At 28.8% G+C, this 14,885-nt stretch overlaps 2 protein-coding genes across 9 annotated transcripts; both read left to right on the forward strand.

Moving 5' to 3' along the window:
• Positions 1–170: 170 nt before the first annotated feature.
• LOC117204894 (eukaryotic translation initiation factor eIF1) lies at positions 171–2,257 on the forward strand. The gene is made up of 3 exons (XM_033442780.1): positions 171–370; positions 579–736; positions 1,403–2,257. Exons 1-3 carry the CDS (start codon positions 343–345, stop codon positions 1,547–1,549), a joined length of 333 nt encoding a protein of 110 aa, XP_033298671.1. The 5' UTR covers positions 171–342; the 3' UTR covers positions 1,550–2,257.
• Positions 2,258–2,973: 716 nt separating this feature from the next.
• On the forward strand, positions 2,974–14,321 carry LOC117204891 (la-related protein Larp4B). 8 transcript variants are annotated; one of them, XM_033442766.1, is made up of 11 exons: positions 2,983–3,096; positions 3,192–3,348; positions 4,802–5,168; positions 5,686–5,935; positions 6,060–6,200; positions 6,557–6,784; positions 7,048–7,187; positions 7,325–8,173; positions 11,587–11,788; positions 12,291–12,394; positions 12,527–14,189. In XM_033442766.1, exons 2-10 carry the CDS (start codon positions 3,333–3,335, stop codon positions 12,384–12,386), a joined length of 2,289 nt encoding a protein of 762 aa, XP_033298657.1. In that variant the 5' UTR covers positions 2,983–3,096; positions 3,192–3,332; the 3' UTR covers positions 12,387–12,394; positions 12,527–14,189. The 8 variants fall into 8 exon arrangements, 7 of the variants coding, with proteins under 7 accessions (XP_033298661.1, XP_033298657.1, XP_033298656.1 ...); XR_004487153.1 differs by lacking the exon at positions 2,983–3,096 and having other exon boundaries at positions 3,333–3,348; positions 12,527–12,812; positions 12,891–14,321; XM_033442770.1 differs by lacking the exon at positions 3,192–3,348 and having other exon boundaries at positions 2,974–3,096; positions 12,527–12,852.
• The last annotated feature ends 564 nt before the right edge of the window (positions 14,322–14,885 follow it).

The raw sequence follows: 14,885 nt of genomic DNA on the forward strand, positions 1-14,885 counted from the left end.
TTATAACAATTTGGATTATCCCTGCTCCTATAGAAGAAATGATTAAACTTATACACATGAAATGTTATGCAATATATCATCTAGTTTTACCAATCAAATAATGCAACATTTATTTCATGTAAACGACGCTTACTTGTTGAAAGAGCGCATGCGCAACCCCACCCACTGTTCATGACAAATGCAACTTTTACTTCCGGTTGACTTCAGCTTCTGCACAAGGTTTTTTGGGTTTAGCAGTATTCTTGCGTGGTGCTTCTGTTATCCTGCGTCATCCGTAATTTTTCACAGCTGCATTTGCACTTTGCAGTTCTATATCTCCCGGGGATATATTTTGTTTGTCGTATGTCCATCCAGAATCTTAACACATTCGGTAAATATAATATTTTCTATTTTGTAGTACTGATCATATTGTAGAAGATAGTTTTATCAAAATGGCGATGGCGTCTTTTGCTTGCATCATAGTACGCAATTAACGTTTCTATCGTTTTCCTTTTGAAAGTTGTTTGTTTCAGATGAAGATTTATCAGTTAAATGAAAAATTTCTTAATATTTAACATAATATTTGCTTTCTTTTGCAGACCCCTTTGCAGATGCAATCAAGGGTTCAGATGATGATGTCCAAGACGGTCTCGTGCATATAAGGATCCAGCAACGGAATGGTCGTAAGACCTTAACAACAGTACAAGGACTTTCATCTGAATATGACTTGAAGAAAATAGTGAGAGCATGTAAAAAGGTAACAAAACCATATTTACTATATGATTTTCGATAATTCAATCTTTTGTCAGTGTCAGATACCATGCTAAAAATAGAACTGATGCAAACAACTGTCCAGAGTTAAAATGTAATTGCATACATCATAAACATGTATCTGTAGTATGTGTGAAATTTTTCTAGAAAATTTATTTAACATTATTTCATTATCATATTTTTTGCTTAAATTTTTTATACAAAATAAAATATTAGCATATTCTACATATTACATCTGTATTTAATAAATATGATTTTTAAATTCATCTTTTAGTAGCTTTTCGCGCATATTATATAAAATAACATTTTAATTCACAAAATTAAAAAAATAATTGTTTTGCAAATGATTATAAATAATACAAAATTGTTTATATATCTTATTATTTGCATAAAATTAAAGTTTTTAGTAATAGTAATTTAATTATATTTCTCTTATCTTAAATGTCTGCTTGCATGCATGCAATGAAAAGTTTCTATCAAGCTGATTCAGATATTACTTCATAATCTCAAATATAAATTTACTTACTAATAAAATATAATCAAATTAGAATATTCAATTTAATTTATTAATAAAATTAAATTATTTATTAATAAAAAATAAATATTTGAAATAAAATAAGAAAAGAGGGCAAAATAATATTGTTATTTTTAGGAGTTCGCCTGCAATGGGACAGTAATCGAACACCCGGAGTACGGAGAGGTGTTGCAGCTGCAGGGGGACCAGCGAGAAAATATATGCCAGTGGCTAACAAAGTCAGGTCTGGCCAAACCTGACCAGCTTAAAGTCCATGGTTTTTAACCAACAAACATCCATGCCACTATCTAAGAACACTCCACCTTCATCAACACCTTATCATCTTAAATTATCTGTATCAGTCACTAATACTTGTTGATACATCGTGAGATATCCTATTATATACACATATATATTTCAATAAAAAATATATAACAGTAACGATATAGGCACAATATTCTAATCAGACATTTGTAAGATTGTAGGAAGCAATATTTTACAGCCTTATGTTAGGTGTAATCCACTAAACTCATCACGTTTTAAAGTAGTAGTGATAACTAATTAGTGATTTGAGAAAATACTTATACAAGGAATAGATACAAATAGCAACGGATGGATCTTCTTTTTGGGATTAGGTAGTATGTATCTCGGCGCTATAGACGTGTTCAGAGAGGATAGGAGAGGGAGAGAGATATATATATAAAAAAATTATTTTAGACCCTAGATTGGCTTATTGTGTGTAATGCTGAATGCTTTGTTTTGTTTATACAGTAAGGTAACAGGCCTGGTTTTTACATTGTCGTTTCCAAGTTTTGTGCCTTTAATTCCATATTGATTGTATTATTTATTGAAAGGATCATCTTTAATTGTAATGGATTTATTTTGAGGGAGAATTGCCAATTTTTTTCTTTTTTTGAAACAGTATTGACAACATGAAAGCAATTGTTTTAGATAAGAATGTGGCTGTTCTAAATAAATGGTAATTCACCGCTATTTGGACTTTTTCCTATTTCCTTTCCATGTAATTTTATTGCTAAAACAACTTCGAATCATAAAATGAATATTACTTCATAAAATATACATCTTGAAATTAAGAATGAATATAAGAATTACGTATTACTTCAGAAATTTCTTTATTAAATTCTTGATAACATTTTAGATAAGATTACATTGATAGAAATTGAATTACAGTCATAATTATATTTAATTAATGTTATCATTATATTAGAAAATGACTTTCTTAATATTTACATTAAGAATTTATCGTATAATACAGAAATTTGAAAATATATTAATAAAAACATATAAAAAATTATATCAATATCATAGATGGGAAATAATTTATACTTGTATATTGTGTGTACGTATATAATTAGCTCTGGATGTCTATACATGCATATACAAGTATAGATCTATATATATTTCTTTTTAATTATATGGGCGCGTCAGTGAGTGCAATAGTTCTATACATATTAAATTTAGGTTAAGTTCATATCTACATATTTAATTAGATATTGGTAATAGAAAATAAGATAATTATAATTATCTAACAAGACAGTTTTTATATAAATCTATAACTTATAAAGTATATTAATATAAAATAATATAGAGTTTTTCAAGTGATATAAATGAATAGGACAGTCCCGCAAAATACTTTTAAAGATTTAAATTTACCGGGCTGATGCGAGTCATGGCAATCTAACCACCAGATATCACTATAGTCGAGCTACATACTTACGACCCACAATGCACCGAGCTACGGCATGTGCCTTTCTGTGTCGGCCATTTTGTAGTTTCCTTGAGAAATTGTGTTGAGTTGATTCATCTTCTCGGTAAGAATTTTATAAAATTCTAAAACGGCGCGACTCACATTGATCCAAATGATGTAGAGGATTGAGGGCAGATGCTTATGGCTAACTATTCATAGCTTGAGAACGAGGAATAAGGTTGCGTTTTTTGCGCACAACCGTGTGCGCTCACGGTACTTACACCCGAAGAACGAGCCAGTAAACGAAGCTGCTGAGAACACCTATTGATAAAGGCACATGGAATCTGGGATTGTTTCGGGATGAATGGTGATTTCGGTAACGATATACGATACGCATAAGTGTACTGTCCAAGTGGTTGTCACCATATCTGCGTGCGTGAACGTGTTGGCCCGGCCAACGTCTCGCTCTATATTTGGCTAATCGCATCCAACATATTGCATATCTTGCCTTTTCAAAATTTTTACTTTTCATGCCGTAACCTTTCCCAAAGAACTATATCAGAAGGATACAATGTGACGTTTAAGTGTTAATGCTTGACGATTGCACATTGATACTGAACAAGATCAAATCTTAGCATGTGGCACGGTTTGTACGATCAACATTCAATTTTTACTTTCAACAAAATCAGTGAAAAATTTCTTATTAGAATTATGATTTTAAAACATGCTCCACGGTATTTCTCATTTTACATATAGAATCAAAAAGTAATTGTTCGAAAACAGTTGTTTTACGTGAACATCAAGAAATCTGGAGTCTCTTCTCTATTTTTATATTTATCGTTCCTTTATGGTTCGCCGAGATTTCATGTAAATAAATTTTGTATAATTTGAATTCGTCTATATATGTGCATTTAGATATGCACATACACGCCCGCGCGCGCGCGCGCACGCACACACACATCATACACGCACATACGCGCAGACATGTACACATCATGAACACGACTATGTGCTATTGAACATAAGCACGCGCGCGCGCATCATACGTGGGGCACATGCACATATACACCCATGTCTGTGTATATATGGATTCATGTATGTATGTGTACAAATATATATACATATAGGTACTACAAATGTATTACATCAGACTAGTGTATTATGCATATTACATAGTTTTAATCACATTTATGGAAAGTATTTCTCTCTATAACAAAATAATTTAATAGTTAAAATTTTAATATTACATTTTGCAATTGTGTAGTTTAGGAAAATTATTGAAAATCTCATTTAAAATTGTTTTTTTAAGAAATTGCTGTAATTATTTAATATGATTGCAAAATGACTTGATATGCATATGCTTAATAATGTAAATAAATACTATATCAGCTAATTTTTCAAGTGTAAAAGATCAAAAGGTCACTTTTCAAGGTTATTGATTTGTTTGCTTGTTTATGAAATATGAATCTAGTATTAATTGGGGTATAAAAATAGTAGAAGATATATTTTTCTGGTATTATTGTATTCATATTACAGTTATTTATCTAAAATGATCTGATACAATTTCATTATTAATGTATTAATTGTATTAATGATATATATTTCATTATGGTTGTTGATTGATACAAATCTATTTTTGGTTTCTTAAAATTAAGATATAATTAAAAGTAATGGTCTTTATAAATAAAGTTAAAATCACTAATTAATTAAATTTTATATTCCATGTTATAATATGTAAGTATATCATGTACTGGGCGTTAGTTGTTCTTATAATATATAACAATATGTTATATATTTTTGTTACTAATTACATTTTGTATTTTTCATAGGGTACGTGTACATGAATGGGGACATCGGGAAGCTCCCACCAGGGGCGGTCTATCCAGCCACCCCTGAACCTTTGGGTTCTGTTGGGGGTGCAATTGGAAGTACTGCATCCAATCTGGAATATAACATCATGAATGGAGTTCCAAGTGGAAATGAATTAATATTGGAGGCAGCTGTTGGTAATTTGGAACCTACATTGCAACACGCTATTGGTATAGGGGGTGCAGCAGGTTACGGTCCAGTAGACGTTGCTCCCTTAGGTGATGTGCCAAATCAACCTGCTCCAATGGGTGACATATCTGCCCCTGGTATACCGCTGGAGCAACTTAAACAAATGCTCTCTTCACAACTTGAATATTATTTCTCCAGGTAAGCTCTTAATCTCGTGAAACTTATTATAACATTGTATAGAATTCTATTGATTACTACTAATTTAGTGACATATTATGATTATAATATGATTTTAGTTTTTTGCAAACTTTTATAAACAATATAGAATTATCACGTATTCTTTATATTATATCTCCCTTTTTATTATGTATATTTATTTTTTATCTGTGTAAAGTATTTTAAAATTTGATCACAATTCAAATTTTAAAATAAAAGAATATAAGAATAAAGAATTAGTAGAGAATAAAAGAACAAAAGAAATAAAGAATAGCATTAGAGGACACTAATGAGTAATGTTTGATATAGTTATTACTTTTCTTATTTTTTTATTTATTTATTATACAACAATAGTACAAGATATATTATATTTTGTTTTATCATACAACAGTTAATAACATATACAATGAACATCAATTATTATAGAACATTCAACAATATTTATATATCATTTGTATTCAGTAAATATATATTCTATTGTATTTTATTGTCTTTCTAGAGAAAACTTAGCTAATGATACATATTTATTATCACAAATGGATAATGATCAATATGTACCAATATGGACAGTAGCAAATTTCAACCAAGTAAAGAAATTGACAAAAGATATAAAACTTATAACAGAAGTTCTTAGAGAATCTCCAAATGTACAAGTTGATGAAGAGGGGCAGAAAGTAAGACCTAACCACAAACGATGTATTGTAATTCTTCGTGAAATACCAGATAATACGCCATTGGAAGATGTAAAGGTGAAACAGATATACATATTATTTTTTTTGTTATGTATGGAAAGCAGACATTGATATAACATTTGATTAACAGGTGTTCCTTTCTAATCACAGATCATCAATGAAATAATGTTTTTGATTACAGAATTTATTCTCTGGGGAAGGATGTCCAAGGTTTATATCATGTGAGTTCGCCCATAATAGTTCTTGGTACGTAACTTTTGAATCTGATGAAGATGCTCAAAAGGCCTACAGGTTTTTACGTGAGGAAGTTCGGGAGTTTCAGGTACTATTCAGTAAAGAAATAATTTATTTTTAATTTAATAAAAATTATAAAAGGCATTAAAACATATTACATAATCATACAAAATTGTAGTTATCCACTACTTGTGTCTATATACCTTCATTTTATGTTTCAATAAATTGCAGTATATATTATATAATATATAATTAATAATATAAACCGAATTAAAGAAAAATATTTTCAAGATATTATTTTAGTTTGGAACAATTAATAATTATAATGATTATTTGCTTGTATTAATTGCTTATAAACAAAATACATTAGAAATATATGTAAGTTCTATTCAAAGTTCTTTTGTTTTATAATATTTAATGTTAATATTATTATATATAATGTAGGGAAAGCCAATAATGGCTAGAATCAAAGCTAAACCAATGAATAGGCTACCAATCCCGGCAGTTGCTAGTGTGGGTGGTATTAAAAATGGTTATAGAACAACACCACCACCACCGCCTGTTTATGATCCAAATAGCTATACAGCTGGACAGCAACGCTTCCTTTATACAAATGGTACTACTATGCCACAAACTACAATGCCGCCATATGCCAATCAGGTTCATGTATATGTAAGTAGACAATGTTATATAAAAAGTTCCAAGTTATACAATTAGATATATTTAAAAAATAATTTACTCAATATTTTGAATGTATTGTCATTTGTATTTTAATATTTACATATATTAATATATATATTTCTCTTTTTTTAGTCTTCAATTAAATATTGCTTAATAGTACTTAAGTATTATTAAATATTAAAGTGTTCTTATGTTTAAATGTTTCGAACTGCATTAGGTATTTAGATTTGAATAATTTTGTATACTCTTTGTAGCATCAACCATTTTATCCTCCTGGAATGATGCCTTGGGGACCTGCGAGTCCCGCTTACTTTGATATGTCAGGTGTTTTTATGAATGGTATTACACCACATAACACGTTTAAACCACATAACAGATACAACCCTCGTCACAGGTATTGACATTAATAATTATTTTTAACAACGTAAATGTGATAGTGTTTTAAAAAAATAATTTCTTTACAAGTAATATTTACAAAAAATTACTTTATATATATATACATATATATATATATATATATATGTGATGCAGAAATAAGCAAAGAAATGGATCTGAAAGGCCAGGCTTAATGGATGGTGGTGGTAATATGGTGCCAATGGGACGTACTTCACATCCGCCTATAAGTGGGGCACCAATATCTTTAGGAGCAACAGTTCCGACTTTTACTTCGAGCTTGCCTACGGTGAAGCCAACTTCTTCTTCCTACCAGACCGGCACAAAATTCCATTCCTCACATACAACCGTAGCAACTGGAGAGGCCCATTATAATAGCAGTCATTCGAAAGGATCCCAAGAAAATGATGCGCAAACTCTGGATTCTGGAGTACAATTTCCACGTCACCGTATGCATCGTAGGACCAAAGACCAAGAGTCATTATCAAAGGCTAATAGTAGCCCTTTACCATCAATCAGAGAATCTACCCCAGCCAGTAATAATAACACACAATGCAACCGAGGGGTACAATTCGATTTGGAAGCTTCTGCTTTCCCTCCTCTTCCTGGTCTAGATGCTGATCTTGCAAAATCCCATAATGCTTCAGTAGAAACTGTTGGTACAGATTGTACGCAATCGCAGAATAGGCTTTCAGATGTAGTTAAAGGTACTGCAAAATTGAAAAGCGTCAAAGAAAAAGAACCTACAGGAACTTCACAACAATACCATCAACAACCAACAAGTAACAGCAGTAGGTCTGCAAGTCCAGGGTCAAGTGCTGGTGGTCATGCTGGTTTGCTAGAAGCTCCAACTGGTTCTAGCAGTACATCAACAACTACTTCCGCTGCATCTACAAATATCAACTCTAATGCTTCTGCTAGCAACAATGACTCCACAGACATCGCTCTCAGCACCATCACTCTCACTCCCCCGTCATCTCCTGATAAGTGAGTGTGCTTTCTTCTTATACACACATATGTACAACGTACATATACAGACACACACATACGTAATTACGTACACAAGTACATTTAACATGCATACATACATACATTTATGTATTTGTATATGTATGACACATGTATAAAATACATATTACATATATATGCTTGTATATGTGCATACATAATCTGTGTATGTGCATGTGTGTAATAGAAGATATATTCTTCGTTTATTGTAAAAGCAGGTAGTTGTTTAATTACATTTCTAAAGTATTGCTTATTATAAATTATTGTTAAAGTTCTTCAATTGCTTTTAATGATACATTGCATATATTATGTATATATGTATAGATATACACACAGATATATACATACATATAAACATGCGCGCACATACACACATATACATCAGAATGACTCATATACAGGCAGTCACATAGAGCCTGAAAAGATTGCTAAGCTGTGTTTGATAGTGTTGGCTGCATTATATGCGTGCTATGCTCTGTATGGTGGATGTGTATTAGTGAAAGTTATATAGTCCACCTATATTTTCATATCACCTATATAAGAAGGAAAGGGAAAGTAGCTTTGTTCTTGGTAGTTTGTTACTTTCAGTATAAGTTATATTCTGTTAATATGATACTGTAATAATGTTGAAGTTTCTGCTTATTTACTAATTCATAAATAGAATGGATAAAAGTAGTAAATTAATTACTCTGACAAAATAAGTAAGAATAATAAATACTAAAATATATATTTTATTTTTGGAAGCTGACTTTACATTATGTTAATAATAAGTAGTCCATGTATTATATTTTAATTTGTCAATAATTAATAAAAGATACCAAAATATTTTGCAATTATTGTATTTTATTTTTAGTGATGTCTTATGAAATTTCTTAACACAATTACAAAAACAATTGCAGCTAATTGTTTTTTAATTTCCTCAAAAGTAAATTTACCTTTAATGTTATTAGCATATGTCCACACATAACAATTTTGAAATTATGTAAAAAGTTTGTTTATTGTACTATAATTTTTAAACTTTCCCTTTCTTAATTATGTTATACTCATACATAGAGCAGTAAGGAGTAGGTGTATTTTTCCTGAATTTACCATTATTTTACTCTCTATGGTGGTTAATTTTGTAGATGTGCTCAGTTATACCAATTTGCCATTTATTTCTATTCATTGCCACATCTTTTTCTCCATCGAGTGATAAGTTGTTTAATATTGCTTGGAATGCCTCGCTAGTATGGTTCTTTTTCAAATAAGAGCTGGTGCTCCACTCGATGAAAAAGCAAACTTTAATTTTAAAGCATAAAATGCTCAAAATCGAGGTATTCATTTGATACTAGGTAGTCAGAAGTTTTACCAGTCTTCTATGGTGATTAAATATGACACAATGTTGCAATGCGTATGTATGCAAGAATGTATGCAGTAATCTGTGGTAGCACAATTTATATTTCTTGCCTGTATTACTGCGGCAAATGAACAATACATATGAATTATTATATTATTCAGGGTTCTTTAATACATGAGTTTGTTATTATTTTATTATTATTATTATCATTATTTTATTATTATTATTATTATTATTATTATTATTATTATTATTTTACCACTTTCATCATCTTCATTGATATCATCATTTTCACTATTATTATTATTTGTACCATTATTGATAGCACCATTGTCACTATAAACATCTTTGTTCTTATTACTAATATTATTATTACTGCTACTATTAATACTGCTAATGTAACTTCTAATACTATTATTATTTTTTGCTCTGTGACTATTAAAGTTATAATTATTAATATCAATATCATTTTTAGTAAATCATTTCTTTGGTATCCATCACTATTATCATTTTCTCTATATCTTTTTTCTCTTCCTGTTTTATAATCATAATTCATTATTATGATTATTTTTCTGATATCATAACAATTATCATTGTTATCAATGATTACTGTTGATATTGCTAGTAGTCATGTAGTATGTATTTTCTGTAGTACTATCTTCTCTATAACTATTATCACTGTTATTATTATTATCATTGTCATTGTTATTGCTATTATCATTACTGCTATTGTTATTAATATTGGTACCACTTCTTTATTTATTATTATTATTATTAAAATTGTCTCTCTTCTCTCTCATGGTGTTTATGATCACTGTTATGAAATTACCAGTATCATTACAATTATTATGATGAACATTGTTATTATCATTCATTATTATTACTATTATTATTATTCATTACTACTACTACTGCTACTACTACTATTTCTACTGCTACTGCTACTCTATTACTATTAGTACTACTACTGTTGCTACCATTACTACTACTACTACTACTCCTACAACTACTATTACTACCATTACTCCCATTACTACTACTATTACTATTACAACAACTATTACTACTACTACCGCTACTATTACTACCACTACTCCTACTACTACTCCTACAACTACTACTACTAATACTACTGCTACTACTACTACTACTACTACTACTACTACTATTACTACTACTACTACTACTACTACTACTACTACTACTACTACTACTACTACTACTACTACTACTACTGCTATTACTACTACTACTACTACTTCTACTACTACTACTACTACTACTACTACTACTACTACTACTACTACTACTACTACTACTACTACTACTACTACTGCTTCTGCTACAACTACTACTACTACTACTACTACTGCTACTGCTACAACTACTACTATTACTACTACTACTACTATTGCTACTATTACTACTACTACTACTACTACTACTACTACTACTACTACTACTACTACTACTACTACTACTACTACTATTACTACTACTACTACTACTACTACTACTACTACTACTATTATTATTATTATTATTATTATTATTATTATTATTATTATTATTATTATTATTATTATTATCCATTATTATAATATTATGTTATGTTATACTGTATTAGTATATTATATTATATTATATTACAATTATTAATTGTTCATTTTCAAGTTATTCTTAAAGACATTTCAATTAAATTCTTAATTTTTAATATAAAGTTAAGCTGTAATATTCGGCACATAAGAATATAATAAAACGCATGGTTCATTATTAATGGATGACTATAGATTCATTGTCAGTGAAAGTAAATAAATGATGTGTATACTGGTTTGTTAAATAAGTGTTGCAATCTTGCAAGACCCATTCCCTTAACTATGTAGTAATAATATTTTTCTTTATTTCCCCCCCTTTGTTTTATTTTTCTTTTTTTTGAATGAAATGTATATAATAGTGGCTGTCTTATATTCGTGCATGGTATTTTAAGGTGCACAGTTGTAATTATTTAATATGTATTGAATATGTATCTATTATACTTATATATATGCACGTTCAGGTTTAGTCCTTTATTATTGAAATGCACCGCTGACAGATCTGTAAAGACTGACGATTCAAACATGGTGAATGGAGTGGACGAGGCTGTTTCAAATGCACACACAGTGGAAGATTCTGAACAAGTATCTAGGTGTGAATGTAATATCCCTACTGCCTCACAAAATTCCCAGTCACAAGTGGGAGGAACTTCTACTTTCCCTGTAGTAAGTATATCCTTTTTTTATATATAATTTGTACTCCTCCTTTTACAATATTAACTTTATGTTAATATACTCATATAGTATTATATTTGAAAGAATAATAATGAAAGCCTAAAAATTATAAAAATGTCTTATTAAAGTTATGTAGAAAAATATTATTATTGAAATATTTAATTATGTAATGCAACGTTGATATATACATATCATATCATAAAAAATCTGGCTATAACTAATGAACGTTTTAATGAACGAAATAGATTTTATGGAAAGTACTAGTATTATCTTATTTATTATAAATTTTGTGATAATTTTGATATTAATATAACTTACAAAATGTTTTTGTTATATGGTTACAAACAAGTTATAAGATTTAATAAAAATTAACTTTTAAAGCCACATCATTAATGTTATTAAATATAAATTTTATAAATAAGAATGTTTTTTAATAAATAACTTTTAAACATCTTATTAATTGTATTTGCTACATTAATACGTTTTATTATAGGATCTTACAAGACCGAGTTATGCTCAAGTAGCACAACACTGTCGCGAATTACCTTGTACAAAACATAAGACAGATGAAAGGGATGGAAATATGTAAATCAATATGTGAGTAAACTTATTTTTTTTTATGTTATTAGTTATCTATAATGTTTGTTTACATACACATACCCACAAATTTAATTAAGATTTTAAATAACATGTATAGTTAAAGATGTAGTAAAGGAAGTACCTTTGCAGATACTACCGCAGTGAATTTCAATATTTAGCTGTTATTCTTCATCTGGATTATATGGATTATGTACCACTGCTTTTATCCTATACTGGATATAGTGGGTATGAAGAAAACTTTTTACATTGTACAGTGACTTCGCCTACAATGAATGTGGTATCAATTAACTATCATACAAAAATTGTTTGAAGAAACTCTAATTCGCTGCATATTTAAAAAAAAAATACGTTTGCTGGCAGGATAATACATTGTGTAGAAGAGTATTGTTAATGCTTTGGTTCTGTGATTTTGGAGGTACATATTTGTTAGCTTGTAAAAATGTTAAACTAAGGTATTAATCTTTTAATTCCTTTCTCCTCTCCCCTTTCATAGCACAGGGCCGTAACTGGGAAATGTTTATCTTTGTGCCAAACCTTGCTATGTGCGTACAGCTTAATGAATGTTCAGAGTGCAACGAAACTTATTCAGTAAATACAGAATTCTGATTAAAAAAACGAAAAAAAGAATGTAACTTTTAAAGCAGATAAATCATAAGGATGCTTAATTTGAAAAAATTAATTTCTGTTTTCTTGTAATTTTCTATATTTCATTTACATTATTTATAAATAAGATCTGCATTTTTCCAGAATATTAATGACAATTATAATAGATGACGTTAAAATATAAATAATTAATGTACAAATGAAATATTTACCGTATCATCTGAGTTTTTGAAAATTTTGGGAAGTATTTGGAAAGTGTTTGAAAATTCAAAATGAAAACGAAACAAGGAAATGCTTTATTGGTGAGATATAAAGTATCTGTGGTCTCACTATCATTGCCTACAGTGATATGTATTAAAGCATTCTAATGAAAAAAACATAAAAACCAATAAAATTTATTAAAGCTATTAAATCTATCGCAAGATCACACTAGTAAAGCTTTATTCTATTGTAATTATTATTAAAAAAATATTAAAATACTTTATAATTATCTCTTAAGTAACGAAATCCGTTTAAACTAGAATTATATGGTTTTGTATACGAACTAAAATTGACACTGGTTTGTTATATTTTCATTATTATGTTTTATACGTGCTTAATAATTAATATTTTTAAAAACAGATTATTATTAATAAAAAAACTTAATCTTTCATACTTATCCAGAATACTATAAAATACTAAAAAATTACTTGTCTTACGATACTGTAACCTTTATATTATAAGACAGAAATATAAATTCGGTATATTTATTGATAAAATTATTAATAGTTTCTAAGACACAATACACATACAAGCAAAGAAAATAATATAACACAAGAAAATTAAATTAGAACATTAGTATATTTCTCTCTTTCTTCCTCTTTGACTTTAGAAAATATAACATTCCACGTTGCCTCAGGTACATTCTAGTCTCTACTAGAAGCTTTAAAATTTTTATTCCGAGTAAATCAGAAATAATAATAAGTTATCTACTGTTATTAATATTCTGGAAATAATATTAAATAGATTTTAGTTTTGTATTCATCTCAAATGAGAAAAAAGTTGTTATGACATGTTTAGGCACCTATTTACGGCACTGACTTTTCTTTTTAATATTACCGTTACATGAGATAACATACAATTTAGAATTATGCTTTGGCAAGTAATATAAGAGTTGTCAGAAACATGGTCTTTGAGCACACGTTTAAGTGCCTCAAAATGTTGTGTATATTACAGGAGCTTGGCTTTAGATGTTATATAATTACATGTACCTATACATTATAGTGAATAACGCATATGATATATTTGTTACTGATATGCGTACAGAAATTGAAATAATGAATATTAAAGGAAAACCAATCTCCTGAACTATAAAACAATTACCAACATGTATAATTATACTTTACATTTATAATACTGCCTTTTAATTTTTTTATATCTGAAGTGATTAGTCGCAATGTTGGATATACAGAAAAATTTATTGTCAACTGTAAATGCATCAAGATATTAATTGTTTCAGTTTAAATCGTGGTGCTGTAAACACTTTGCTTTAGTCTCAGTCTTGTAGCACAACTTATATTAATTGTATCTCAATGATACCTTCAACATTTAATATAATTCAGTTGATTACATCAAGAAACAAGTACAGTATATTTAATATACACACATAAATATCTTTTCATTAGTAAATTCACTAATTCGCAGATTAATATTCACGAAGTTATTTTTACTTTTATTTGATGTAAATATGTCATATTGTTTCTTTTTTCGTTTACTTTTTTCTGTTTTCATTTTTATTTTTATTTTGACAGAGCATGATATAAGTAAGGGAAATATACACTAAATTTGGCTATTTAAAAGAAAAATGAAACTGATTTTGATTGCAAAACATTTTTATTAGTTTTCT

The sequence above is a fragment of the Bombus bifarius genome, unplaced genomic scaffold (genome assembly GCF_011952205.1).
Source record: "Bombus bifarius isolate JDL3187 unplaced genomic scaffold, Bbif_JDL3187 scf7180000007984, whole genome shotgun sequence".
Classification (NCBI taxonomy): domain Eukaryota; kingdom Metazoa; phylum Arthropoda; class Insecta; order Hymenoptera; family Apidae; genus Bombus; species Bombus bifarius.